The 27644-nt window shown below is 48.4% G+C and overlaps 1 protein-coding gene across 10 annotated transcripts in view; it reads left to right on the top strand.

The window, feature by feature from the left end:
* The window catches only part of PLEKHA5 (pleckstrin homology domain containing A5), a 1381245-nt gene that overhangs the window by 1258118 nt on the left and 95483 nt on the right, over positions 1-27644 (top strand). For all 10 annotated transcript variants that reach the window (XM_078674042.1, XM_078674034.1, XM_078674039.1 and 7 more), the window contains one exon: positions 15435-15596. In XM_078674042.1, coding sequence (XP_078530168.1) covers positions 15435-15596 — 162 coding nt within the window. The remainder of the gene's footprint in view (positions 1-15434; positions 15597-27644) is intronic.

Genomic DNA, 27644 nt, shown 5'->3' on the forward strand with positions numbered 1-27644 from the left:
AAAATGTCTAACTTACTCAGAATATAAGAGTACATGCAGTGCGCAGCTCTTCAATAAATTATTCTATATTTCGCTTTTCACAACTGAAAATCTTACATCGTGTTTATTACACTAGGACCCTGCTTCACAGAATACATCGAGCTCCACATCCCTTCTGTCTCAGGGGAGGAGGGGACGCTATATCATACAATCTGGGAATGCCCACAGATACGAGAATTCTGGCGACAGGTTATGCGCACCATCTCGCAAACGCTTAAGGTTTCAATCCTGCCAGAACCACGGAAATGCCTATTGAACATTTGGGACCCTAATGACCTGAATAGGCATGGACAGATATGGGCTACACTAGCCATGATGATGGTGGCGAAGCGGGATGTTGCGCAGAAATGGGGAGCGCCAGATTCGCCTACAGCCTATAGGTGGGGTAACAACATGGACAAGCTGATGATTACCGAAAGAGCAGTGTATGTGATGAGGGCATGCCCCCGCAAATGGAATAAGGTATGGATGGCATGGAATACTTATAGAGGAGACATCTGTGAACCGCTGCCGGAAGAGGAAGACATAGAGTCTGAGGGAGAGGAGGAATAAAGGGCAGGGGGGAGATAACAATACTGGCCCTGGTGGGCACCATGCTGCTCTGACGCAGATTTTATTTAGGCGTGGCGTGGGAAGTGCGGGACAATTATAGAACAATTTAAGTGTTGCAAATGTACCTATGGGAGATGACTCATTTTAATGTTAGACGTTGTTATATTGATGATTGTTCGGATACAAACCGGAAGCAAAAGGTCCCTGAAATTATAAGCTCAGACAGAGGTGGGATAGACGATCAACGGTCTGGCCACACTTCTGCAATGGCCGCATAATATGCATGTTACTATATTGGGACTGTTAGGATTTCTAGAGGAAAGACTGTAAGTTGATGGAATATTGCCCTAATGGGGATCTTGTGATTGTAATATATGCTGACAACCTCAATAAAAAGTTTTACAAAAAAAATATATATATATACCTCCGAGTGGAACACCTCCCAGGAGTAAACAATCAGATCGCAGATCTGCTCAGTAGACAGAGACAACAGATCCACAAGTTGGAACTTCACCCTCAAGTTCTCTTCCTGTTCTTTCAGATGTGGGCCTTACCAGACATAGATCAGTTCGCCACACACCAAAATGCCCAAACTTCGCCACCAGGTATCCACACCCAATATCCAAAGGCAATGCTCTATGGATGAACTGGTCAGGGATATTTGCCTATGCTTTTCCACCTCTCCCACTCATTCTACTAGTGGTTCGGAAGCTCAGTCAAGCATCCCAACCACAAATCCTGATAGCTCCTACTTGGGCCAGTCAGCCCTTCATTCACTACCCTGTTGGAACTCTCAGTAGTTCTTCATCAAAAACTACATCTCACATCCTGTCTCCTCAAGCAGGGCCATGGAGAGATTAGACATCCAGATCCCAAACCTCTCAACCTTGCGATCTGGCACCTGAAGTCACAGAGATTGGTTATCTGAATCTTCTACTAGACTGTATGAATATCATTAAAGAGGCCAGAAGACCTACTACAAGAGCATGCCATGCATCAAAATGGAAGCGGTTTGTTATTTATTGTAATAACAACTATATCAACCTGCTTGATGCTTCCGTTCAAAATATAATTTGCTATTTACTAAATTTACAACGCTGAAATGTAGTGTAGACATCCATTTGCTTACATCTCTCTGCAATAGCCACTTCTCTTCAAAATAGACATCTGTCCCTTTTCAGAGTGCCTGTTATTAAAGCTTTCATGGAAGGACTTAAGAGTTATTCCTCCCACACTTCCACCTGCCCCAGTGTGGGATCTTAATATTGTCCTTACCAGACTAAGGGGTCCACCCTTCGAGCCACTGCATACATGTGAACTGCAATTTCTCACTTGGCAAGTTGCATTCCTTATTGCTATCACATCACAAGGAGATCGGGTGAGCTTCAGGCATTAACCATAGAAGAACCACACACCATAACAAAGTGGTTCTTCGCACTAACCCTACATTTCTACCTAAAGTTGTTTGTACTTTCCACATCAACCAAGCTGTTGAGTTGCCTGTGTTCTTTCCTCAACCAGATTCTGTGGCAGAACGTGCTCTACACACATTGAATGTCAAGAGCATTACTCTATTACATAGAAAAGAAAAAACCTTTTCGTAAAACGAAACAACTTTCGCTTTTGCTCCACCACACAAAGGCAATCCCATTTCTAAATCGGGTATTGCACGATGGATAGTTAAATGCATTCAAACTTGCTGTGCAAAAGCAAAAATAATTTTGCCAATTCCCCCTAGGGAGCAAACTAGGGGCTTCTATGGCTTTCTTAGGAAACATTCCCAGAGCCAACATCTGTAAAGCTGCAACATGGTCTACACCACACACATTTAAAAAACAGTATTGTGTAGATGTGTTAGCTAGACAACAAGCTAATGTAGGCCAGGCAGTTCTGCGTACACTATTTCAAACGACTGCAATAGCTACAGGTTAGCCACTGCTTTGGGAGATTACTGCTGTATAGTCAATGCAAAGCATGTGATTTACAGCTCACATGCCTCAAACTGAAAATGCTACTTACCCAGTATGCATCTGTTCTTGGCATGTAGAGCTTTATATTCACATGCACCCTCCCACCTCCCCGGGTACCTGTACCTGTTCCAGTACTATCTTTCTTAGATACATACACATGGACATCTCTTTTCTGCTCTTACTAACTTCATTTTCACCCTCTGTGAGATAACAATCTAACAATGGAGTCCATGCCCATGCGCACTATCAGCGAAAGGAGGAGTCACCTACCTCGTGACTAGAAAAGACTTCTTCGAACAAAAACAAAGTGCAAACATCCGAACCCAACACTAGTTGGTAGACTTATGCAAAGCATGTGAATCTACAGCTCTACATGCCAAGAACAGATGCATACTGGGTAAGTGGTATTTTCCATATATATATGTGTGTGTGTGTGTGTGTGTGTGTGTGTATATATATATATATTAAACTACAATTAACTTAAAAAAAATAATTTCGATTTAATACACATTTTAACAAATACACTTAATTAAATAAAGTTAAACACAATTATAATAATTAATATAAATATATATTAACAAATTTTAATGCATTTTATCATTTTAAAATTATATAAACATTTAGCAAATTAATATATATATACACCAATAACATACATTTTATTATAAGTTAAAACATTAAGCTATTTAAAAATCTTTAAACTTAAATGTCCCACTCCAGTCAGTGCAACAGTAGGAAAAGTGTTGGATATTAGAGGGGTAAAAATTACTAATCCCACTCCAATGGGTGCAAAAGTAGGGAAAGTGCTGTATAGCGGAGGGGTAAAAATTACTATTCCTTATCCAAAGAGTTCAACACTATGGAAAGTGTCGGCTAGCGAAAGTATACAAGTTATCAACAACAGTAGGGAAAATGTTGAATAGCTGAGAGATAAATTTACTATTCCCACTCCAGTCAGTGCAACAGTAGGAAAAGTGTTGGATATCGGAGGGATAAAATTTACTATTATCTACACACTTGGGATCAAAGGGGATCTGTGATAGCCAGGAAGTACTGATCCCTAGAAGAATTACAAATCACATAGAAGTTCGACTGGCTAAGTCTTTAGAGGAGAGAGAAAGAGAGAGATATATGAAGAACGAGTGTCCTATAGAGACCTATAGGGGGAGATATCCCTCAGGACAAGAACCCTCACTCACCGTTGGGTGATATACTTCATCATTTGTGTTCTCTCCTCACACTGTAGTGTTGACTACGACCCTTGGGGGAGGAGCTGAGGTGTTTTTTCTCAGAAGATTAGCATAGAGACTAAGAAAATGAAGGGCAGAGTGCAGAAGGGTGTGATATATAAATGTCTGTCTGAGTCCACTGTAACTTTATTTGGTGGTCCCAGCAACATTGTTAAAACAAGAGACGGATAGGGATTCAACAGATATACCCTAATGTGTTAGGTCAGTATGTTTCTGCCAATAGGCATTCGTCAGGACCTAAATAACCAGTCACTCAGCAGAAAAGGTGATAAAAGTGAAATAGAGAAGGTATACAAGCCACCACTAGAACTGTGTGACCCGATATTCAGCAAACCCTCTTCTGTTCAGAGGGAAACGTGAAACTTTTGTTCATAAGTCACGTGCACTCTCTATGCTCTTGGACCATCTCGTGGTGGCCAGCTAGGATAGCCGTGGTCGTCCCTCTTTGAGACGAGAGCATGGAGAGTGCACAACCCACACGTACAATTTACCCCCCAAAAATTAAAAACCCAAGTAACATTATAAAATCTCAATTAAATAAATATTAATAAATACAAATGTGTAATAATTTATTATAATTGGATTACTTCCCACCCTATTCCCATATAAACCCACAACCCGCTACTAAAAATGTAACACATATATTGAAAAACGTAAACCATACTTGGACAAAAAATATATCATATATATTTAAAATATACACTCAAATACATAACACTAATAGAAAAATCGATATTTAAAAAATCGATATTTTTGCAAACGATATTAATAACTTCTATATTTTTGAAATCGATATTTCCCACCTTAAAGTCGAAATTCTTGACAACGATATTCTTTATATTGATATTTCGGTGTCACGATATTTAAAACTCAATATTTGTGTCAGTCAACACTTCAAACTACATGTTTTGACTGAATACCGTCTCACTGTTGGAGCTTCTTCGCCACTAGTGAACAAGGCCTTAAGCCAAAACTGAATATTTGACAAAAAGCTACCGCATACAAAATTCTACCACTTATTCAAACTTCTTGCTGTAAAATTAATGTTCAGCTGCTTGTGTCATTAAAACTGGATTGTGGCAATGGGGTCTTACTTGACCTGGCCAACTAATTGTTGAAACGACTCCAGATGCTTTAGAATGTGGTAGTCTCCTTATTTTAGTCCATTCTATTTGTTTATAGCTCTAGTAATCTAGCTGCCCTACACTGGCTTCCACTGACTTTCAAATCCCTGTATTGTTACAAGGCTCTATCTAATACTAGCTCTGTGCTATTTTAATTTCTATCGCTGATGCGCAATATCTCCTACGAGTCTGTAGACACAGTGAATGCAGAGCAAGTTCAGTTAAAACCCCTAACAAAAAGCTTTGAAAACAGCCAAGTTTTCATATTTTTCCTGAATTTAGCCACTGATGTCAGGCAGCGAAGAAATGGTGAAGTGAATACCAGAGTTTCAGGGAGCCATACGAAAAACTTCCTCTGCCAGACCTATTCTTACAAATTCTGGGAACCACAAGGAATTTCCCCTCTTTAGAATTAAGGAACCCTGCTGTGCAGTATTTTAAAAGAAACAAAGTTGCATTACCAGAAAGCACTTTATGCACTAGAGAAAGTGCCTCAATCTGAACTGTCTTTTGAGTAGCAAGTGCAAATGTTTTAAAGTCTCATCTAGTCTGTAATAGTTTGGAGGAATCAGTCAAAAAGTAAGCAGAATTTTCCAAAGCGTGCACTCAATTTGATAAACCATGTGCAATCCTAGAGGGGCGTGGCCAACCGGGCAGCGAGATGGCCGCTCTGTGAGTGAGCTCCGCCGGCTGCACACACTAATCCTGTAATAATCCTGCTCCGCGCTCTCGAGGGGCCCTGATCTGCATACGGGTCGACAGTGGACACCCAGCTGACCCTTCGACCAAACTTTGGGGTGTACCGGACGCCAGGTGACGGAGCTGTGACCTTGGGAGTTCTGGCCCGGCTGACGCGGAGTCGGAGGCCCGCTGCTGCGGAGCCTGGACCGGGTGTCATTGCCAGCTACAGCCCGGGGATCAGAGGGCCTCCAGGTAACCTCCGGGCGGCGACGTGCGGGCCCTCATACGGACACGCCGCTTATCCAGGCTGCACCGGTTGGACACTGCTGCACCGGGGCGGCGAATTGCAGCTCGGCCGGCCCGGCGCGCGCAGGTGAACTAGCGCTGGACTCCCTGGGGCTGGCATCGGCGAGGCGCTCGAGGCGGAGCCGCCATTTTGCTTTGAGGATTGGCGCTCGGTGGGAGGTGGCGCGCGGACTTGCCCGGATGACCAATGCCTGGAAGCGACCCTCACACGACGGGAGCACGGTGTCGGACGGCTCTACGAGGATGAGCGTCTGAATGCTTGAGCCCCTCACGCTCAGGAACTGGGGCTATTACTGGCGTCCTGGATCTGCATGGCAAGACACTGTGAGTACCTATCGCAGCTGCCATATACCAGCGCCTACGGGCACCCACTGTTTGGCGGCGCTCCTCCGATCCTCCACAGTGCTCTGGTGCATGCCACTATCTGGCTGCTCTAGCGCGCCGCGCCTTTGACGGGTCCGCCATTTTGCGGTAGAGTTGCGCACTGGGCTGACCGCTTCCTGCAGATCGATTCTCCCTGAAGACCTGAGCCGCCCCACGAGGCCACACACGCGAAGTCAATGTGAATTGTCTGTGTCGTATGCCCATAACCTCCCGAGCTCTGCCCGTGCTAGTGGGTTGCCTTGATTGGACTTGCGGATACACCCACGTGGCCCTCTGCATTGTGCACCCCGCTACGTGACACACTTTCAGATACAAGAATGGAGGGAGGAATGACGCGAGGCAGCCCAAGCTCAATTTTGAACAGAAACGCCAGGCCAAGCAGAACGCGGCTGATCAAGATAAAGATGAGTCTTCCTCGCAAGGAGCGGTTGCAGACGTTGATTTTGGTGTACTGATGATGGAAGTCAGATCGAGTCTGAAAAGCATTGACACCAAACTGGATGCCATGTCCTCACAGCTGGAATCGGTTAAGACAAAGGTGGACGCACATGAGACTAGATTGGACTGCCTGGAAAATAGACATACCGAGTGCTGAGAGTTCCAAAAACACGCCAAGCAACACATCACGAACATTGAAAAAGAATTGGAGTCCCTACGTGCTAAGACAGACAATTTGGAGGCGCGTTCCCGGAGATCAAACATTCGCATCACGGGAATTCCGGAGACGACGAACACTGGCAGAATGGAGGTGTTTGTGGCGGACCTACTACACGAACTCTTCGATCCGGACCTCTCACAGGTATTTACGGTTGAAAGGGCGTATAGATCGCTTGGTAAGAAGCCGCCAGTGGGTGCACCGCCACGTCCTATTCTTGCTAAACTTCTGAATTTCCAGGACAGAGACCTCATCCTACGCCTCGCTAGGGAGAAGGGTAAGATCACACACAAGGGAAATAATATATCCTTCTACCCTGACTTTACCCCCCTGGTGCAGGCCGCCCGGAAGGAATTCATGCCGGCCAAGAAACTGTTACTACAATCTGGTGTCCAATATTCTCTCTTGTATCCGGCAAAGCTGAAGGTAGTGCATGAGAGCACCACACACTACTTTACAGATGCACAATCTGCACTAAAGTTTGCAAAACACATTTGCGGGCCCGGGGCGAAACGGAAATCGCCGAGACTGGGGGGTGAATCGGAACAGCTCAGTGATAATGATTGAATATTTTGCTGTTATGCACACTGTGGTATCATCTCTATGAGTCTTGCTTACTTTACCTAAGTTGTCCATTCCCCCCCGCACTTTTCATTGTTCTGATTGCCTTGTTTTGGGTTGGGGGTGGGGACTGAGGAGTGGCCCTTATTACGTGCATGATGATGCTGGTTCACACTACATTTCTTATGCTTTGCTGAGGTGGCTATGGTTGACCCTGAGGCGGGGTAACCTTTTGAGTTGTGGAGGTTCTCATTTGAGTGCAGCCACCCTGCGCAAACAGGGGTGTATGCCAGGAGCACCACGCCCCCATGGGGTGTCTCCCACTGTTTCTGTTTCTAGTTTGCCAACACGCTATACGTGTCTTTGTACGGGATTTATCACAACCTGATTGGGGGGTTAGTGAGGGTGGGGGGTGGCGGAGGGAGTTGGGGAGTTTGATAGTTACTAAGGTTTGGTGCGATAGAGGAATTTGTGCAAAAAATTATATGTACATGGTATTGCTGTGCTCACACTGGGTTGGTTTGTCCGGGGGCACTGTGTCTGGCAGGGGACTAGGACATGTTGAACTGAAAGTGTTGCGAAATGGGGGGCGTTAAGTTGTGGACGTGGAACATTAGGGGACTTGGGGACTACAAAAAAGCTAGATTGATGCACGGGATGCTCGCTAGACATAATGTGGATATGTTTTCTGCAGGAGACACACATCAACTCCACTCCTTCGCCTAGATTTAGACACTCTAGATGGTCACAGGTGTACTCTGCGATTTATTCCAACTACGCTAGGGGTGTGGCGATACTTATCCGCAGGGGCCTAGACTGGAAAGAACACGACATTATACTGGACAAGGAGGGGAGATATGTTATTGCACATGGATCACTACAAGGCAGACCGCTAGTACTTGCGGCTATTTACGGCCCGAATGTGGATGACCCGGAATTTTTTCGGAATGTTTGGGCTAGGATCATGCTACTAGATTGTTCACAGATTGTCTTGGGGGGCGATTTCAACGTGGTGCTTAGTGACGAATTGGATCGCAGAGGCGCAGGCAAACCCACACATGCTAGAGCTCGCCAGGCGATTCTTGATGTAATGGATGAGGGTCTGCTGTCGGATGTGTGGAGATCTAGGCATCCCGGGGACACTGTGGGGACATGCATAACGAGCCACCATGCAGCCTGGTCCCGCCTGGACTATTGGCTGGTGTCTCCTGACGTGGCATCGTGGGCGGTAGAGGTGGACATACAGGCCAGATCACTCTCAGACCATGCCCCCTGCCTGTTAGAATTAAAGGTGCCCGATGCCCCTAAGAGAGCGTTTTCCTGGCGCCTGCCCCCCCATGCACTCACTGATTCTGCCTTCACTGAAGGGATTAGAACAGATATTGTGAAATATTTTGAAGAAAATGAAGGCTCGGCATCCACTGAAGCTATAGTGTGGGACGCATTCAAGGCGGTAATTCGCGGCCAGTGCATCTCTAGACAGGCCGGGGTGTTGCAGGCTATTCGTCGCACCCTGGACCACCTTGAGGGAGAGTTGAAAGTGCTAGACCTGGCCTTCTGCCGGGACCCCTCACCAGAGTTAGCGGGGCAGATGAAATCCAAACTGATTGCCTTTAATGAGGAAGCACAACGAGAGGTTAAATTCCTAGGAAAACAAACAGTGGCCCGCAGGTACGGGGAAGGGGATAGACCGAGTAGAACCCTGGCAAGACTGATTTCTCCTCGCTCGCAATCACACTACATACACGCTATTAGGAGCAGTGAGGGGACACTTGTTTTAGGGCAAGAAGCAGTGCTTGACACATTTGCCGAGTTTTACGAGTCCCTGTACACCTCCAGACAGCCCACAGTCCCAGCTTCCCTGGAAAGCTTCCTGGACTCCATTTCCATTGTTTGGTTCAATGATTCCCACCGCCGTTACATGGATGTCCCTGTGACTGTCCAGGATATAGCCCAGGAAATCAAGAGCCTGCCTGCGAACAAAGCCCCGGGCCCAGATGGGCTGACGACAGCCTTTTACAAGACATATGCCGAGGAGTTGGCCCCCAAACTTCATTCTGTCTTTGTTGAGGCCCTGGAGTTGGGGTCTCTACCAGACTCAATGCGTGAGGCCTTAATCATAACGTTGTTGAAACCAGACAAAGACTGCCAGGTCCTTGACTCATACCGACCCCTTTCCCTGAACAATGTTGATGTCAAGATCTATGCAAAAATCATTGCGGACAGGCTGCAACCCTTGTTGCCTATGGTGGCACTCCCGGATCAGTCGGGGTTTATACCTGGCCGAGCCACGTCACACAATCTCAGGACAATATTTTCCATTTTGCACTACTTACATCCCTCCATACAGGCCGCAGTCATTTTTTTGGACGCCACTAAAGCGTTTGATTCGCTTGAATGGCCCTACCTGTTTAGGATTCTGGGTAGGATGGGCTTTAGCCCACTCTTCATACACTTGATCAAGTTACTGTACGATGCTCCCAGGGCGCGAGTAAGCGTGAATGGGCTTATATCCCAGCCATTTGACATATCCCAAGGGACCAGGCAGGGATATCCATTATCCCCGCTGCTCTTTGCTATAGCCATGGAGCCCCTTGCAGCTAGAGTTCGACAGCATCATACCGCGAGAGGGTTGGCTTCAGTTCCCGCAGTCTGCTGATCTCCCTGTATGCGGACGACGTCACGCTGTACGTCATCGACCCTGCTGCAAACTTGAACCCCCTGCTGAGAGAATTTGTCCGCTTCGAGGGCCTGGCTGGTGTATCCATCAACTGGTCCAAATCTGTCGCTTTTCCATTAACTGACACCACACGGGAAACGCCCTCTGACTACCCCCTGCGATGGGAAACGTACGCTGTTAAGTACCTGGGGGTTTGGATAAGCCGCAATATACAGGATTTGTGGACTCTAAATTTTGGCAGAGCAGTGTACTGGCTGGAGGGGAAGGTAGAGATCTGGAACAAGCTCCCCTTGTCTCTAGTCGCGAGAATCGTACTGGCAAAGATGGTAGTCCTTCCCAAATTTTTTTATCTGTTTGTAAATATTCCAATACCTTTGACGGCGCACTTCCATGCGCGTGTACGATCACTGCTGCTGGCACTTGTATGGGCGGGTGGCCAAGCGAGAACATCCTGGGCGTTGCTTACACTCCCACTGCGACAGGGCGGTCTGGGGGCTCCTGACATGAAACTGTACTCACTATGCGCGCAAGAGCAATTTCTGCACTTTTGGGCTTTTCCCACTCCCTACCAGCCGCACGTTGCGGTGGAGTTGGCTGCAGCAGCCCCGTCACCGCTGAGCGTGGCACTATATGGCAAGGTGTCTCGTCCATCGAAAGACGTGGACACAGTGGACATGCTCCGCTGGACGTGGCGCGAACTGCGACACAGGGCGAAACTCCCACTGCTCTACGCACCAGCCATTCCTCTGCGAGGAAACCCAATGATGCCCTGCTTGCGGGATGGGGGTGGAGTCATTACGCTTCGGGGGCAGACCCTACACACTTTTGCTGACCTTTACCCGAACGGCACCTCCAGGGATCCGGGCTCGGGCGCGAAGGGACAACCTGAGTCATTCTCTGACCTATTCCTGTATCATACACTTAAGGAATCCTGTAAAGCACTGTGGCCTCAGTTCCCAGAGGAACCTCCGCAGCTCCTTGCGCTTCAAAACTTACTCTCGAGACCGTCTCCTAAGAAGCTTGTGTCTCGGCTGTACAACTGCATGCAAGATCAATTCCCTATTACCGTGCCTTCTTCCATGCATGCGTGGAATGCTGAGCTGGAGGTGCCCCTATCGGAGGAGCGGTGGGAGTTCTGTTGCAGACAACTTACGACACTATCACCCAATTACAGGTTGAGATTGGTGCACTTCAAATTTTTACATAGGTACTATCGCACACCACTGTCACTACATCTCATGGGTCTCAGAGAGGATGCTGCATGCTGGAAGTGCGGCTGCGAGAATGCCTCTTTTCTGCATGTGGCATGGGGCTGCCCTAAACTAGAGGAATATTGGTCAAGCATTTTCACTGCCATTAATCAAATTCTGCTCAGAACCGATGCGCCGTCTCCGCTCCTGGGGTTGCTGGGATGTGTTCAGGATACCTTACCCAAACATAGGAAGTTACATGCGTTACTACTCCTTTATGCCAAGAGACAGGTGGCGGTGCGCTGGGGACGTCGCGCGCTGCCCACATTTGATGCATGGGTAAAAGATGTGACATACGGTAACACGCAGCTCGAACACTATTGGGAAACGATGCCCACTGCTTCCCGGCCCAGGGACATCTGGGAGCCTTTTACGCAGTGGTCGCGTGAACGTGCAATCTCCCCTGACTCTATGCAGTCGCTAGCAGGAGAGGTCTCTGATGATATGGGTTGACATCTTTTACATGTGATTGTGATCAACTGCAATGGTACGACCTGTACATGACTGTAATCCGTGAGCGCACGTTGGGGGCGGTGGAGTCGTGATTATGTCCCTGTGCCTGTGAATCTAAATGCTTTGCTGTACCTATCCCTTGGCCAGGTTGTCCCCATGTATGATTCTGCTCCCCCTTTTTTCAGACTGTCATAGACTATCTTTCTAACGTAATTCTTGCTGCTAGCTGGACATCTGCTGTGCGACGCCTTGCCCGGTGGCACGGTTCCTCCAATGCCAGAGACATTATGCCCATTTTGAAACTTCTCCTCTGCACCAGAGTTGGTTTTGTTGTTGTTTTTTGGTGAAAAAAAGGGTTTGAAGACAATGGTAAATCTGCACTGTTTGCTCTTTGCACTGTAGTGCCTATATACCCGTGCTGTTGATTTGCTACTTCACTTCTACTGATGGTACGTTGCAGGTCTATTAACCCCATAAATGTAAGACACATTGATTTACTACTAGTGCATATGCTCTCTGTCTCAATGTCTACACCATGTATCATGATAATGCATTGTACATTGTTTGGTATGACACCTTTGCAATTGTGTGCTTTGCTTTGATAGCGGCCAGCCTCAGGGATGTCGGCGTGACGCTGTGTAAATTTGACAGTATCAAATAAACGTCTTACACCAAAAAAAAAAAAAAAAAACATGTGCAATCCTAAAAATGTCGTTGGAGGACTCCAGGGCTTTCACTGCTAAAACATTAGCTTTCAGTCATGAGAATAGGTGAAATCTTTCTTAGTATTGTCAAATGGTGACAAGAAGAAATAGTTAATCGAACTTGGGATGCCAGACTAAGCTTGTAGTAAATTTTTACTCCCAAGCATTTTACCATGTTAATTGATATAGGCTGTTAGATAATGCTTTTCTGGTATGTTAATGTTAGCAGAACTTATAAAGCGCACTGCGACCCTACGGGTATCCTGGCGCTGAGATACGTGTAGTCTGTTGAGCCCAAATGCAGTAGAAAAAGATGGTATTCCGTTTCAGATAAAAAAACTAAAGTTAGGCTCTGGGCAAGAGCCTGGTCTTCAGTTTCCTCCTGAACTGCATCAGATCTTCCATCTGTCTGAGATCATTTGGGAGTTGATTCCAAAGCCGTGCCACTGCAACACTGAAAGCCCTTCCTCCAGATCTTACTTTTTAAAATCTGGGCACTCTCACCAATTTAGCTGAGGAGGAGCATAGATTTCTAGAGGGTAAGTACCATGGTAAGTACCATTTAAATTTATTTTGCAATGGCAGGTGCCCAGATCCATGTAAAGCCTTAAAGACAATGCAGAGAGACTGAGGAACATCTTGGTTTAATTTAGGCTAGCTTGGCTGCTAATGTCTGGATGCTCTGGAGTCTTCCAATCAGAAATCCTGGGGACTCTAGCAACAGCGAGTTGCAGTAATCCAGTTGGCTCAAGATGAGACTCCGGACCATCAATGTTCTTGCCTGTATAGGTAGCAGTGGGAGAACCTTCCAAAGCATTCTTATCAGGGAGAAGCAAATCCCAACTGTTTTGTTCACATGGGTTTCTAAACTTAGTTTATTGTCGAAACGAACTCCCAGGTTTCGCACCATATCAGAAGGTGCAGGTGTTGCATCCGTGGCAATAGGCCAGAACCTAGTAGGGAGTGAGAGAGGGGATTTCCCACCTGTAACACTTAAGATCTCTGTCTTGTCGCTGTTAAATTGTAGGTAGATGTCTTTCAGCCATTGTGCAATGTCCTGCATACACGCATGGAAGTCTTCCAAAGCTAGGGACTGATTACCTTCCAGCGACAAGATGTTGAGTGTCATCCGCATAGTTAACCAGGTTAACATTATGTGACTTGATGACAGCCATCAGTGGGCTCATATAAATATTAAACAAAATTGGGCTAATCGTGGACTCTGTGGAACACCATGCTGAACATTGGTGAATTCTGACCGATAGGGAGGGCTACTGCCTCTCGTCTGTTTGCTAAGTAGGATTGAAACCATTTCAGTGCCAGGCCTCATCTTCAAATCTTTTGAATTTCCTCACTGGGGCACATCTTTTTCTTTTTAACACTTTCAATTAGATCCATCACTAATCATTGGTAGTTTAGAAGCACCCCAAAAACCCAGCTCCTGTCCAAGTGCATACACATGTTTGCATTGAAGTTCTGTTTCTTTCTCCTATTCCGTTCTTACTACAGGACTTTCACACTCGACTGTAATCACTTGTGAAACTCCAATTTTAGTGGAAAAAGGCAGTGCACTGGAAACTCATCCATTGTGGGAGTATGAAATGTGTACAAGTATTTAAGCATCGATAATTAGAGGGGAATAATCTGGAGGAAAGAGATTGTTATTGACACCACTGATGTCAATAACAATCTCTTTCCTCCAGATTATTCCCCTCTAATTATCGATGCTTAAATACTTGTACACATTTCATACTCCCACAATGGATGAGTTTCCAGTGCACTGCCTTTTTCCACTAAAATCGGAGTTTCACAAGTGATTACAGTCGAGTGTGAAAGTCCTGTAGTAAGAACGGAATAGGAGAAAGAAAGAGAACATCAATGCAAACATGTGTATGCACTTGGACAGGAGCTGGGTTTTTGGGGTGCTTCTAAACTACCAATGATTAGTGATGGATCTAATTGAAAGTGTTAAAAAGAAAAAGATGTGCCCCAGTGAGGAAGTTCAAAAGATTTGAAGATGAGGCCTGGCACTGAAATGGTCTAGTCGGTGAATAATAAATTACCTTCCAATTAAGGGAAAACTCATAACATAGCAACATTATAGCCAAATGTTTACAGCTTTGTGAATTCAGGGATGACCCCATTATTATATATTTCAGCCATTTCTATAATTACTACATACTTTTTTTGTTTCTTTAACTTGTTTTCTGATGTATACATGTTGAAAATAGCATAAGTCACATTTTCATTTACATTTATTATGCACTGTTTATTGTCCTGTTCGATTGAAACACAGAAATGGTAAACTTTTTCGATGGTAATGTTATGCTGCTGCTTGGAACGTCTGAGTAAAAACAGACAAATGACATTATTGCATTGCCATTTTAAACCCCGTTTTATGCACTGTAAAATATAATTAAGGATGACTAATATTACTACTTAAGCTTATTAAATCGGAATTTTATTTTAATGTTTTCCAGTAGCACATTGTCCTTAAAAGTGTAATATGTACTGCCTTTCATAGTGCTTGTCCCAGGCAAATCGTGACCATTCTTTAGTGCATCAGTTGTTGTTGGAATAATCTTGGGATTGTTTCTCGCAAAGATTTGACTGAGAAATACGTTTTGTTTGTACATACCTAGACAGCATTAAGTTAAAATGCAATGTTAGTAGAATTTTTTTTTAAACTATGAACTTCGTAGCAAAATAATGGCTATTTTATAGTATCTGAAAATGAATCTTTATCTAGATTCTGCTGTCTTCTTTAGATTGGCAATCTAATATGTTTAGTGAATTGTTGTTTTATACAGTGTATTTTGTTACAGGCTCGAAGAAGGGATGATAAGGGGTTTATCAATATTACAGAATTGGAGAATGCTGTTAGAGAAAATGATTTGGAACACTGCCATGAAACTCCTGCACAGGAAATTATAAGACTGAAGGAAGCAGTTAAAGCCGAAAACCATAATTCAGAAATCACTGACGAGGTGTGTATTTTTAGGTCTCGCCTCAGACAGCCTATTTGCTCTCTGTTGCGAGAAATGTTGTTACTTTACAGTGGGTTTGGGGCTCGTCCATTACTTCCCATTGATTGCCTTCATTGTCCATGTCATTTGCTTGCGTTTAATTCATGTGATTCACTTAACCTTCTTGGGTTTGTCCCTCCACCCCCCTCATTGCTTTATCTTCCCATTGCTTTTCCCACCTCCAACGTTGGTTCTCCCACCTGTGCGACTTTTTTTGTTTTGTTTTAACCAATTGAACTCAACTTGGCAAACCTGAGCAAAAAAGCACTAGTGTCATTTTGTAGGCATGTGCATGCTTGATTCAGTTGCTTCTAAATTTTTTTCTTTTTTAAAAGTTATGCCATGCAGGATGGCTAGAACCATTGGCATACGAATACGTGCCAAAGGAGCGTCCTACTGACTTTGCCAATGCTTGTTTTTCTTTGGGTGTGTTTAACAATACTGTCATGGTCATGCATTTCAGTGTTAATTAACAGTATATTAGACCGAACTACCTTAACATGTAACAGATTGACTCTAGAGGTGCACTGTGTCCTCTGTTAGTTCACCATATGCCCTCCTTTAAAAACTGCTTTATTTATTTAATGCGATTTTATATAGCACGAAGGTGTCGGAGCACTTTACAAAAGAACCAGTTGCGTTACATAAGAACTTTAGATTACATAAGTTACATAAGAGATTCAAACAGAAAAAATTGCAAATGCACAAGGTGTAAAGTCACTAAAGGAAGAGATAAAACAGCATGCTGCAAAGTCTGTCAATGTTTTACTTCTGAATTAAAGCGCAAATAACATAAGTGTGAGATAGTTACAGGAGAGTAATTACATCTCCTGCTGTCCAACTTTTAGCGAACATAACAATGCTTTTTTAATGAATTCTGTCTTTCCTCAAGATCCATAAATAATGTGAATGCAGTTCTGCTGCAGTGAGATGTAGATGCCGCTGAATTGCCTGTGCGTGACACTTGAATTTTTTGTACAAGCGCACAACTATCCTCAAGCATACCAGTGATTGTAATTGCTAGATCTGCATCATCCTTTTTCTTAAACAAAATTATTAAATTGTTCAAGGCAACAGTTATTGCTAGAGAAATGGCCACTTCTACACTGTTTCGACAACATCACTCTTGTGGGCTTCCTAAAACGTTCAGCACATGCACCAGTTTGCACATAGAGCAGAATCACTCTTTGTGCCTATTACTGCACAAAATAGCTTTGGCCAACCTTTGATTATTCAGGTCGTTTTTGTGGGATTCTATGATCACTTTGCTTTTTTCTGACAGACTTTCATCTGATCAATCCCTGCTACCTAAATTCTAATTTAAATACCTGACCAGTTCAAACAGAAAGCCAACGACCTTATACAAGAGGGGAAATTGATTACAAACACCTCAATTAAATGTGCGCTTGACGCGGCTGATACCGCATCTCGTGCCATTAACACCAGCATTGCATTATGCAGGCAAGCTTGGCTCTGAATCTCCGGATTCAAGCAGGAGGTGCAAACTGCTATTCTTAATCAGCCTTTTGATCAAGAACATCTTTTCAGATCCTCAGTCGACAAATCTTTAGAAAAGATGATAAAATATACTGACACTGCTAAGTCCATGGGGGCCTTACAATTGCCTTCCCCTAAAGGTTCTTTTTTCCGCTCCTTCTACAGGGCTGGCTCCAAAACCATTTGCTCAGAACATCCCTCTTTTTCTTATAAGAGCCCCACTCAAAAGTCCTCCAAAGGATACTTTCACGGAGGCTACAGCGGCAACAATGGTAGGGGAAGAGGTTGCAGCAACAATAACCGCAACTCCCCTAACACCAAACAGTGACTTTTCTGCACTTCCCCCCCCGATCATCCCACTCCTTTCGGGGGACATCTCTCACAGTTATCCAGTATTATGGGTGTTTTTCATAGATTCACATGCCTGAATCATTCCCCGTCGTCGAGATGGGAGCCCCCGGTACATAGAAAAGTAATGTCCTATAGACATACATAGAGAAAAGTAGGCCTAAGGGCCTTGCCTTAGTAGCCTATCTGTGTCCTTTTGTGAAAAGGACTACATTCCTGAAGGTAGCCAATCAGCGACCACCTCCCTCTAGAACCTTCCTGCCAGGAGCCTCAGTCTCTCAGATTTTCTACCGCACGTTGTGCTAGGGAGTCTCCACCTGAGTTCTCCTCAGGTTTGCTACATTTATCTCTATCTGAAAGAAACAGGTTAGTATTAGATTCCTTACCTTAGAATATCCCCAGGCGTCAGTCTGGATCCGGAAACTTTTGCGTAGCAGTACCCCTGCGCGTCGGTAGGCGTCGTCTGCAGGCGTCCCCTGCGGCTCCGCGTCGTCGGCGTCGTGCGCCGTGATGACGTCGCTGGAGTATATAGACGCCGCCTCCGCGCGCTGACGTCAGTTCTTCTTTTTTCCGCGCCAGTTAGCGCAGATCCGAAGAGCAGTACTCCGGTCTTTTGACCAAGTGTTTGTAGAACTTAATCTTTCTACGGTGCCGGTAGGATGCCTGGGTTTAAGAGCTGCGACGAGTGCGACCGCATGATGTCGGTCACCGACCACCATCGACTCTGCCTCCGGTGTCTGGGCGCGGACCACGACGTGGAGTCCTGCGTCGACTGTCGGGCCTTGACTGGAAAAGCTAGGCGGGAGCGGTCCCGCAAGCTTCTCGAGCTCAGAGTGTCGGCCCCGCGTCGAGAGCGGTCCCGGTCCGGTCGGAGGTCGAGGGAGCGGTCGAGGGAACGATCGCGGAGCCGCCATGGGCGCTCCGGGAGTCGCCACCATTCCTCCGGTTCGTCAGGTAAGCACAAGAAGTCGGGGCGTCGCCATCGCACCCCCGACTCCCCCCGACGCCCGCGTGATGCGGCCGGGGGCTCGGGTGGCCCCACCCCCGCGGGCCCGCGTGGGTCACCGACGCCGTCTACCCCATACCCGTCGGTCCCTGGGGAAGGCGCGTCGCGTGAGGAGATCGAGGCCTTCCTCATTGCTATGAGGGCGAGGTCTCCTCTGGCGGGGCCTACGGCGCCTGCGGGGCCGTCGGTCCCGTCTGGGGGCCCGAGCGGTTCGGGTGCTTCTGCCCCGACGCCGCCGGTGGCTCCGGTCCCGGCGCCGCTGGGTCCCTCAGGTTCGTCGCCGGCTGGTCTCCCGGCCTCTCCGGCGTCGGTTCCTTTGGGCCAACCCGTGGTACCGCCTCCGCGTGGTGCAGCGACTCCGCCGTCGGCTCCGGCCGGCATCGGGTCCCCGGCACAGACGCCGCGCGGCGCCACCCCCATTCCCTCCCCGGCTCCGGACACGGAGTCGGACCGGCGTCGGCCGACGCCGGATTCGACGCCGATGGGGCCCGTTGACCCCGATGTCTATATCGTCGACCCAGAATATGGGTATGATGAGGCTGAGTATGGAGAGGGTTGGGAGGGGTCTGAGGACCCTTTATCCCGTGCCTGCCAGTATGATGTGGACTGGGTAGGTGATCTGGGTGATGCCAGTGGCCTGGACGAGTCGCCCAACCCTGGGTTTGTCTCCCCGTCCCCTGTGGCGTCTGAGGCAGGTGCTGCCTATTCAGTGGTCCTGATGAGGGCTGCCAAGGCCTTACACCTTGAGCTCCCCGTCGCGAAGGTCAAACCGAACATTCTGACCGAAGTATTTAAACCGCAGTCATGCCCCCAGGAGCCTCTGCTGCCGTTTAATGAGGCCCTGACGGATGTCCTTTTGGGCACCTGGTCCAGGCCCGCTTCCGGTGCACCGGTTGACCGGAATGTGGCAAGGCGTCACCGTCCATGCTCGGACGACCCTGCCTTTTTATCCACCCATCCCTCCCCGGAGAGTCTGGTGATCCAGGCCTCCACTTCGCAGTCCGCATTTCCGTCGGCTCCGCCCGATCGGGAATCAAAGCGGTATGACCAGTTTGGTAAAAAGGTCTTTTCCTCTTTGAGCGCTGGACTGCGGTCTTGTAATACCGCGTGCCTCTTGGGCCGCTACACCCACTCCCTGTGGGATACGGTCGAAGAGTGTTTGCCGCAATGCCCCCAGGAAGTGCGGGACAAGCTCACCCGGGCCTTGGTTGAAGGCCGGGATGCGGCGCGGTACTCGATCCGTTGTGGTCTGGACACGACCGACTCCCTGGGACGGGCCATGTCCACGACGGTGGCGATTCGTCGCCATGCTTGGCTGAGATCTGCCAACTTTTCGCCAGACGTCCAAAATACACTCATGGACATGCCATTTGATGGCAGTCGCCTGTTTGGTGACAAAGCGGACCACGCGCTGGAGCGCTTCAAGGACTCCAGGGTTACGGCCAAGTCCTTGGGTCTTTCGACCCAGCGCCAGCAGACGGGTTCGTTTCGCCCCTTTCGTGGCCAAGGGAGGGGCGGTCCCACACGTGCTGCCAGCCACGCGCCGCAGAACGCTCCCCAGCGCGGTGGCGGCCGTGGTTTCCGCCGTGGTGGCGGTAGAGGCCAGCGGCGTGGTCAGTCCACGCCTCCCTCCGCTGCTGCATCCAAGCCTTCCTAGTCCGAGCTTTCGGGCTCATGTGACGCCAGTGGGTGGCAGGGTTCGCCATCACCACTCCCGCTGGCGCGCGATAACATCGGACAGGTGGGTGCTGCAGCTCGTTCGAAGGGGCTATGCCCTCCCCTTCGAGTCCACTCCTCCAGCCATGCCACCGCAGAACCACCGTGTGTCGGGGGACCACTTGACACTTCTGCAGGAGGAAGTTACGGCCCTCTTGGCCAAGGGGGCCATCGAGCGCGTTCCTGGGCCAGAAGTAGGGTGTGGTTGCTACTCCCACTACTTTCTGGTACCCAAGAAGGACAAGGGAGGCCTGCGTCCTATCTTGGACCTGCGGAACGTCAACGGCTTCCTCCGGAAGGAGAAGTTCAAGATGTTGACTTTGGCTCAGGTCTTGGCTGCTCTAGACCCACAAGACTGGATGGTAGCGTTGGACTTGCAGGATGCGTATTTTCACATCCCCGTCCTGCCGGCCCACCGGCGTTACCTGCGGTTCACGGTAGGCCTCGAGCACTTTCAGTTTATCGTGCTCCCATTCGGCCTTACCAGCGCCCCACGGGTGTTCACGAAAGTGATGGCGGTGGTCGCAGCTCATCTGCGCCGGTTAGGGGTTTCAGTCTTCCCCTACCTCGACGACTGGTTGTTGAAGGCGGGCTCGCCCCAGACAGTCGTCCACCACCTTCAGACGACGGCAGACCTCCTGCACGAGCTGGGGTTTTCCATCAATGTGCCGAAATCACACCTGTGTCCCTCTCAAAAGCTCCTTTTCATCGGAGCGGTTCTCGACTCGGCGCAGTTTCGGGTTTATCCCCCGGAACGGCGGGTCCGGGATATTCAGGCTCTGATTCCCATCTTTCAGCCGTTATCCCGGGTTTCGGTCAGGTTGACGCTGCGGCTTCTGGGGCTGATGGCCTCCTGCATCCTACTGGTGCATCACGCCAGGTGGCGGATGCGGGCTCTGCAGTGGGACCTGAAGTTTCAGTGGGCCCAGCATCAGGGCAACCTATCCGACCATGTCCTGATCTCGGAGGGCACTGCGAGACAGTTGCAGTGGTGGCTTACGGACCGCGATTGGGTCAGAGGCAGATCCCTCTCCCTTCCCCAACCGGAGCACGTGGTTGTGACGGACGCGTCCCTCCAGGGCTGGGGTGGCCACTTGGGAGAGGCGGAGATCAGAGGCATCTGGTCTCCGGCGGAGTCCCGGCTCCATATCAACATGTTGGAGCTACGGGCGATTCGCCTAGCACTGAAGGCATTCCTCCCCTTTGTCAACGGGAGTGTAGTGCAGGTGTTCACGGACAACACCACCGCCATGTGGTACTGCAACAAACAGGGCGGTGTGGGGTCGTGGACCCTTTGCCAGGAGGCTCTGCGTCTCTGGCAATGGCTGGGACGTCAGGGCGTGACTCTGACGGTTCAACACCTGGCAGGTTCTCTGAACGCCAGGGCGGACGAACTCAGCCGTCGGTGCTCGGTGGATCACGAATGGCATCTGAACTCGGACGTGGCGAGAGGCCTCTTTCAGCAATGGGGAGAGCCTTGGTTAGATCTATTCGCCACAGAAGAGAACGCGCAATGTCATCAGTTCTGCGCGTTGGAGTTTCCAAGACGGCACTCGCTCGGCGACGCCTTTCGGCGCGAGTGGAGTTGCGTTCTGTTGTACGCCTTTCCGCCTATACCACTTCTGCCCAGAGTGCTGAAGAAGATCAGGCGCGACCGGGCCCAAGTTATCCTTGTGGCTCCGGACTGGGCTCGAAGGTACTGGTATCCCGAGCTACTCAGCATGACAGTCGGTCCCTCGATCCGCCTGCCCCTTCAGGAGGACCTTCTGTCGCAGCAGCAGGGGACGGTCCTCCACCCGAACCTGTCCAGTCTCCACCTCCATGCTTGGAGATTGAGCGGCGACAGTTGAGGCCATTTGACTTGCCTCCTGAAGTCTGTGATGTTATTCTGGCAGCCAGGCGTCCCTCCACAAAGTCGGTATACGCCTGCCGGTGGAACAGATTTGTGGCATGGTGCACAGCAAAGGCTGTGGACCCCCTTTCTGCCCCTCTGTCTGAGGTTCTCCTCTTCCTTCTTTCCCTTGCCCAGCAGGGCTCTGCTCTGGGCACTATCAAGGGCTATCTTTCTGCCCTTTCCGCCTTCTTAAGGCTACCTGATCAGCCATCTTTATTCAAGTCCCCTATTGTATTACGATTCTTAAAAGGCATCACGCACATGTATCCACCTGCTCCGTTCGTGATGCCTCAGTGGGACTTGAACCTGGTTCTGACTTTCCTGATGTGTGCTCCCTTTGAGCCTCTTCATTCCTGTCCTCTCCGTCTTCTCACTTTAAAGACGGCCTTCCTGGTTGCCATCACCTCTGCCAGGAGAGTGAGTGAGCTCCAGGCCCTTTCTGTTCAACCTCCTTTCTTGTCTGTTCATCCTGACAAGGTGGTTCTTAGGACTAGACCTTCTTTCCTGCCCAAGGTAGTCTCTGCTTTTCACATTGGGCAGTCCATCACCTTGCCCTCCTTCTTCCCGCCTCCGCATCCTTCAAAGGATGAAGAGCGGCTCCATCGTCTGGACCCAAAACGTGCGCTTTCATTTTACATGGATCGCACACGCCAGTTCCGGGTGGATGACCAACTGTTTGTTGGCTACGTGGGTGAGAAGAAGGGAAGGGCGGTACAGAAACTAACCATCTCTCGGTGGGTCGTCCTGTGCATCAAAGCATGCTACTCTTTGGCTCGGAAGGAGCCTCCTGTTGGGCTGCGGGCCCATTCCACTCGGGCTACGGCGGCTACTACTGCCCTGGGCCGGGGAGTCCCTTTGCAGGACATTTGCCAGGCGGCTACGTGGGCCTCGCTGCACACCTTTGCGAGGCACTACTGCCTGGACAGTCAAGTCCGGAGGGATGGCTTCTTTGGCCGTTCGGTCCTCCAGGACTTTCTGGTGTAGGTTGTATTGGTTCGCAGACCCACCACCGGGGTTGGTATTGCTGGGGTATCTATTCTAAGGTAAGGAATCTAATACTAACCTGTTTCTTTCAGATGAACAAGTTACTTACCTTCGGTAACGATATATCTGTAAGAAACAGTAGTTAGTATTAGATTCCTTACCGCCCCACCCATCCTCCCCGTTCTGCGAACTGATACCTAGGGTTAAGGACATCCCTTTCAGGGCCCTAGTTTCAAATGGCACCAGTGTTGGTTCTCACATGGCTCTGCGTGTTCTGGCGCGGAAAAGCTGTGTGCAAAGAACTGACGTCAGCGCGCGGAGGCGGCGTCTATATACTCCAGCGACGTCATCACGGCGCACGACGCCGACGACGCGGAGCCGCAGGGGACGCCTGCAGACAACGCCTACCGATGCGCAGGGGTACTGCTACGCAAAAGTTTCCGGATCCAGACTGACGCCTGGGGATATTCTAAGGTAAGGAATCTAATACTAACTACTGTTTCTTACAGATATATCGTTACCGAAGGTAAGTAACTTGTTCTTTACTCACAGAAATTGGATATTTTCTTCAACAAACAACAATGGCTGATCAGCAGAAGAAAGGTCTTTTCAGAGCCTGTTCATCTTGTGGTAAGAAAAGACTGCACGTCGATGACAAGCATGAAACTTGCCTCTACTGTCTTTATCCTGATCATTCTTCAAAAGAATGTAGAATTTGTAGGACATTCTCTACAAAAACACTTAAAGACAGGGAAGGAAGTCTGCTCCTCTGGTTGAACAGACTCAAAACCAGAGATGATGTACTGTCTTAAGAGGATGGCGAAATGGCTTCAGTTTCATCAAAACTATCCTTGAAGAGGCCAAGGGTTGCTTCCCCTAGCCCCACAGACGTTCCTCCTAAAAAGACTGCCACAAAGTCTTCTGAGGTAAAATCTGTCACGTCTGAAAAGGAAGTTCCCACCTTCAGAAAGCCAACTCAGTCATCGACGACGAGTTCATCGACACTTTCTTCAAGAAAAACAGCCTATGTCTCCACATCGACGACGACGGTGTCGACGACTATGGCGTCGTCCTTCTATTCATCGACGACGACGACAACTCAATCGTCGACGGCGGGTAAGCCACTGTCATCGATTATACTTATAAAAAAGCAATCGACGTTGCTTAAGGTTCCGTCGACGGCATCGTCGACGACGACACCGTCGACGACGCAACAAAAACCGTCGACGCCTTCACGGACGACGAAGACTCCATTGACATCTGGCGCACCGTTGACAAAGACATCGACGACGGTAAGGTCATCGTCGACGTCGAAGACACCGTCGACGAGAACGCCGTAGACGGCGAAGGAACTGTCGACGGGCACACCGTCGATGACGAAGGCAACGTCGACGACCACACCGTCGACGACGAAGGCACCGTCGACGACCACACCGTCGACGACGAAGGGACCGTCGGCGACCACACCGTCGACGACGGAACCGTCGCCAAAGGGAACGCCGACGACCTCACCGTCGACACTTGAAAAACAATCGTCGTCCGCACCGTTGACGACACCGTCGACGCCATGGAAAAAATCAGAATTAATTCCATCAAAAAAGAATAATAAAAATCCTATTACGCCAGATCTAACATCTCCAAGTAGGGTACAGAGATTACCCCCATCTTGTCTCCTCAAGGATGATGAATCAGAAGATGACCAGTATGATCAGGCTACTAGTCCATCAGATCTCATTGTTAAGTGCCAGAGCACAGATGAAGATGGTGATGATGTCGTTTTTACGGAGGAGAGTGTACATACACAAGTCCAGTCACAAGTCACTCCTATGGTCTGCCTTCCAGTATCTATAGTCTCAGATCTTCAATACCTGATCCAAGACTACAAAAAACGATTTCCAGAATCACCAGCGGGCCACTTCAACGAAGAAATCTCCAGCGTCGACCAGACCGCACCCATCTCCAAAGACAAGACCACCACCTTTGGATATCCCTCAAGAGAGAGAAATGGTTCATCATGTTCAGTCCTCTGACGACGAGGGCGAAAAACCTGAAGAAGGGGAAGTACGGGACGACCTGTCCCATAACAGAGATGACGAGGATTATATCGCTCACTCTCCAGCCACATCTGAACCCCATACTTCAGAATCCCCACCAGTAGACATTGGCGGATTCCTCAATTTGGTGGAAAGAGCAGCGACGAGATTCCACATGACTATAGAATCACATGAAACAGACTGTTTCTTATACGATTTTAAGGATCCGATAAAAAAGACAACCAGATCAATTCCCATAATTGATCACATATGGGAACAAGGTCAGCAATTAATGCAAACTCCAGCATCGGTCTCCATAGTGGTGCCCAGACTGGATAAGAAGTATAAGGCACCAACAACAGCACCTACCTGCCTTAATGCACATCCCAAGCCAGATTCTGTAGTCACCCAGGCGGCTCAAAAGAACTCGAGGAACCCGTCCTCTCCACTGTCAGCACCACCAGACAAAGAGGGCAGAAAACTAGACGGCATCGGCAAACGTTTTTCAACCACGTCGGCCATGACTATCAAAGTAGCTAACGCCATTGCGCTACTAGGGAGATACAACAGGCAATTGTGGGAAGACATTGTCCCATACCTGGCAGAAATACCTGAAGAATTAAAGGAGGAGGTTCAATCACTCCTGAAGGAGAGACAAACGTCAGTATCAGAAATCGTTGATTGTGCTGTAGATGTCGCGATGACAGGCTTCAGACAGCTGGCAGGTGCAGCAGTCTTACGAAGACAAGGGTGGCTCAAAGCAACTTCCTTCCGCCAAGAAGTCCAAACTAAGGTCCTAGACATGCCCTATGACGGACAACACCTATTTGGTGACAAAATAGATGAGGCCCTACAGGCAATTAAAAAAGATACAGACACGGCACGAGCTCTTGGCACGTTACAGTTCAAAAACCAGTCCTTTCGAGGGAACAGGGGTAGAGGTCAGCCCTCTTACAGAGGATCATACCAAGGAAAATCTTCATATTCCTACAATCAAGGCCGATCACAATACCAGCAACGGCAACAGCAGCAGGGTCGCCAGACCTCCTACGGGAGATCAAACTTCAGGGGAAAGACCCAGAGGAAACCAACCGGCGGACGCCAATGACCGTTTCCAACAGCCAGTCCCTCCATCATCTCGTTCTTTCAAAATTGGAGGCAAACGAACACACTTCCTCCACAATTGGAGATCAATAACAACGGATCGGTGGGTGCTCCAATTAATCCAATACGGACACTCATTGGAATTCAGTTCAATCCCCCCGATAACTCCTCCTCGCAAGATTCAACACAGACACCTACGATTACTCCTTCAAGAAATTACATCAATGTTGAAGAAAGGAGCAATAGAGCGAGTCCCATCAGCTCAAAAAGGGAAGGGATTTTATTCCCGCTTCTTTCTAATACAACAGAAAAAGAAAAAATGGAGGCCCATACTAGATCTCAGGGCACTCAATACATTCTTGAAGAGCCAATCGTTTCGAATGGTGACCATTCAGGAAATCTTGGGATCTCTGGAGGAAGGAGACTTTATGACGTCTTTACACCTGCAAGACGCATATTACCACATCCCAATACACAGGTGCCACAAAAAATTCCTAAGATTCGCAGTAGCAGGTCTGCACTACCAATTCTGTGTCCTCCCATTCGGACTCAAATCGGCGCCTCGCATTTTCACAAAGTGCCTCTCTCCTGTGTCAGCTTTCCTACGCCAACAAGGACACCAGGTCTTCCCCTACCTGGACGACTGGCTGGTGAAGGCACCATCTCTGGCAGGCGCACAAATGTCTTCCAACGCCTGTCTCAATATTTTCAAACAACTGGGCCTGACACTCAATCACGAGAAGTCAACCTTACAGCCCTCCACAGTCATAACATTTCTAGGGGCAACTCTAAATACGACATCTTCAAAAGCTTTCCCATCTCAGGAAAGGAAACACAAACTAATTACTCTAGCCACCGCAGTGACTTCGAGGAACACCATCCGAGTCCGCACTTTCAAGTCCCTCCTAGGGATGATGTCCTCGTGTATACTACTCATTCCTCACTGTCGACTCAGAATGCGCCCCCTCCAAGAGGCCTTAACCAAGCAGTGGACTCAATGTACAGGCTTTTTCGAGGATCACATCGTGATTACTCCACAAATAACCAAGGCCTTACTCTGGTGGAGGACACCCAAAAACCTATCGCAAGGACTAACGTTCCTGCTGCCTGCAACTCCACATGTCATAACTACAGATGCCTCTCTAGAAGGATGGGGAGCAGTCCTTCAAGAATTGCAAATCAGTGGCAAGTGGACAGACCAAGAAAGGAAACTCCATATCAATCTACTAGAACTGAGGGCAGTTTTCCTATCTCTCCAGGCCTTCCTCCCGCGCATCAAAAAATCAGCAGTGCTTGTAAGAACGGACAACACGACAACAATGCACTACTTGAACAAGCAGGGAGGGACGCGTTCGCTGATTCTATCTCGCGAATCGCAAAAAATTTGGAACTGGCTAGTACTCCACCATATCAAGCTCACAGCAGAA

This window comes from Lissotriton helveticus, chromosome 1_1 (genome assembly GCF_964261635.1).
Source record: "Lissotriton helveticus chromosome 1_1, aLisHel1.1, whole genome shotgun sequence".
In the NCBI taxonomy this organism is placed as follows: domain Eukaryota; kingdom Metazoa; phylum Chordata; class Amphibia; order Caudata; family Salamandridae; genus Lissotriton; species Lissotriton helveticus.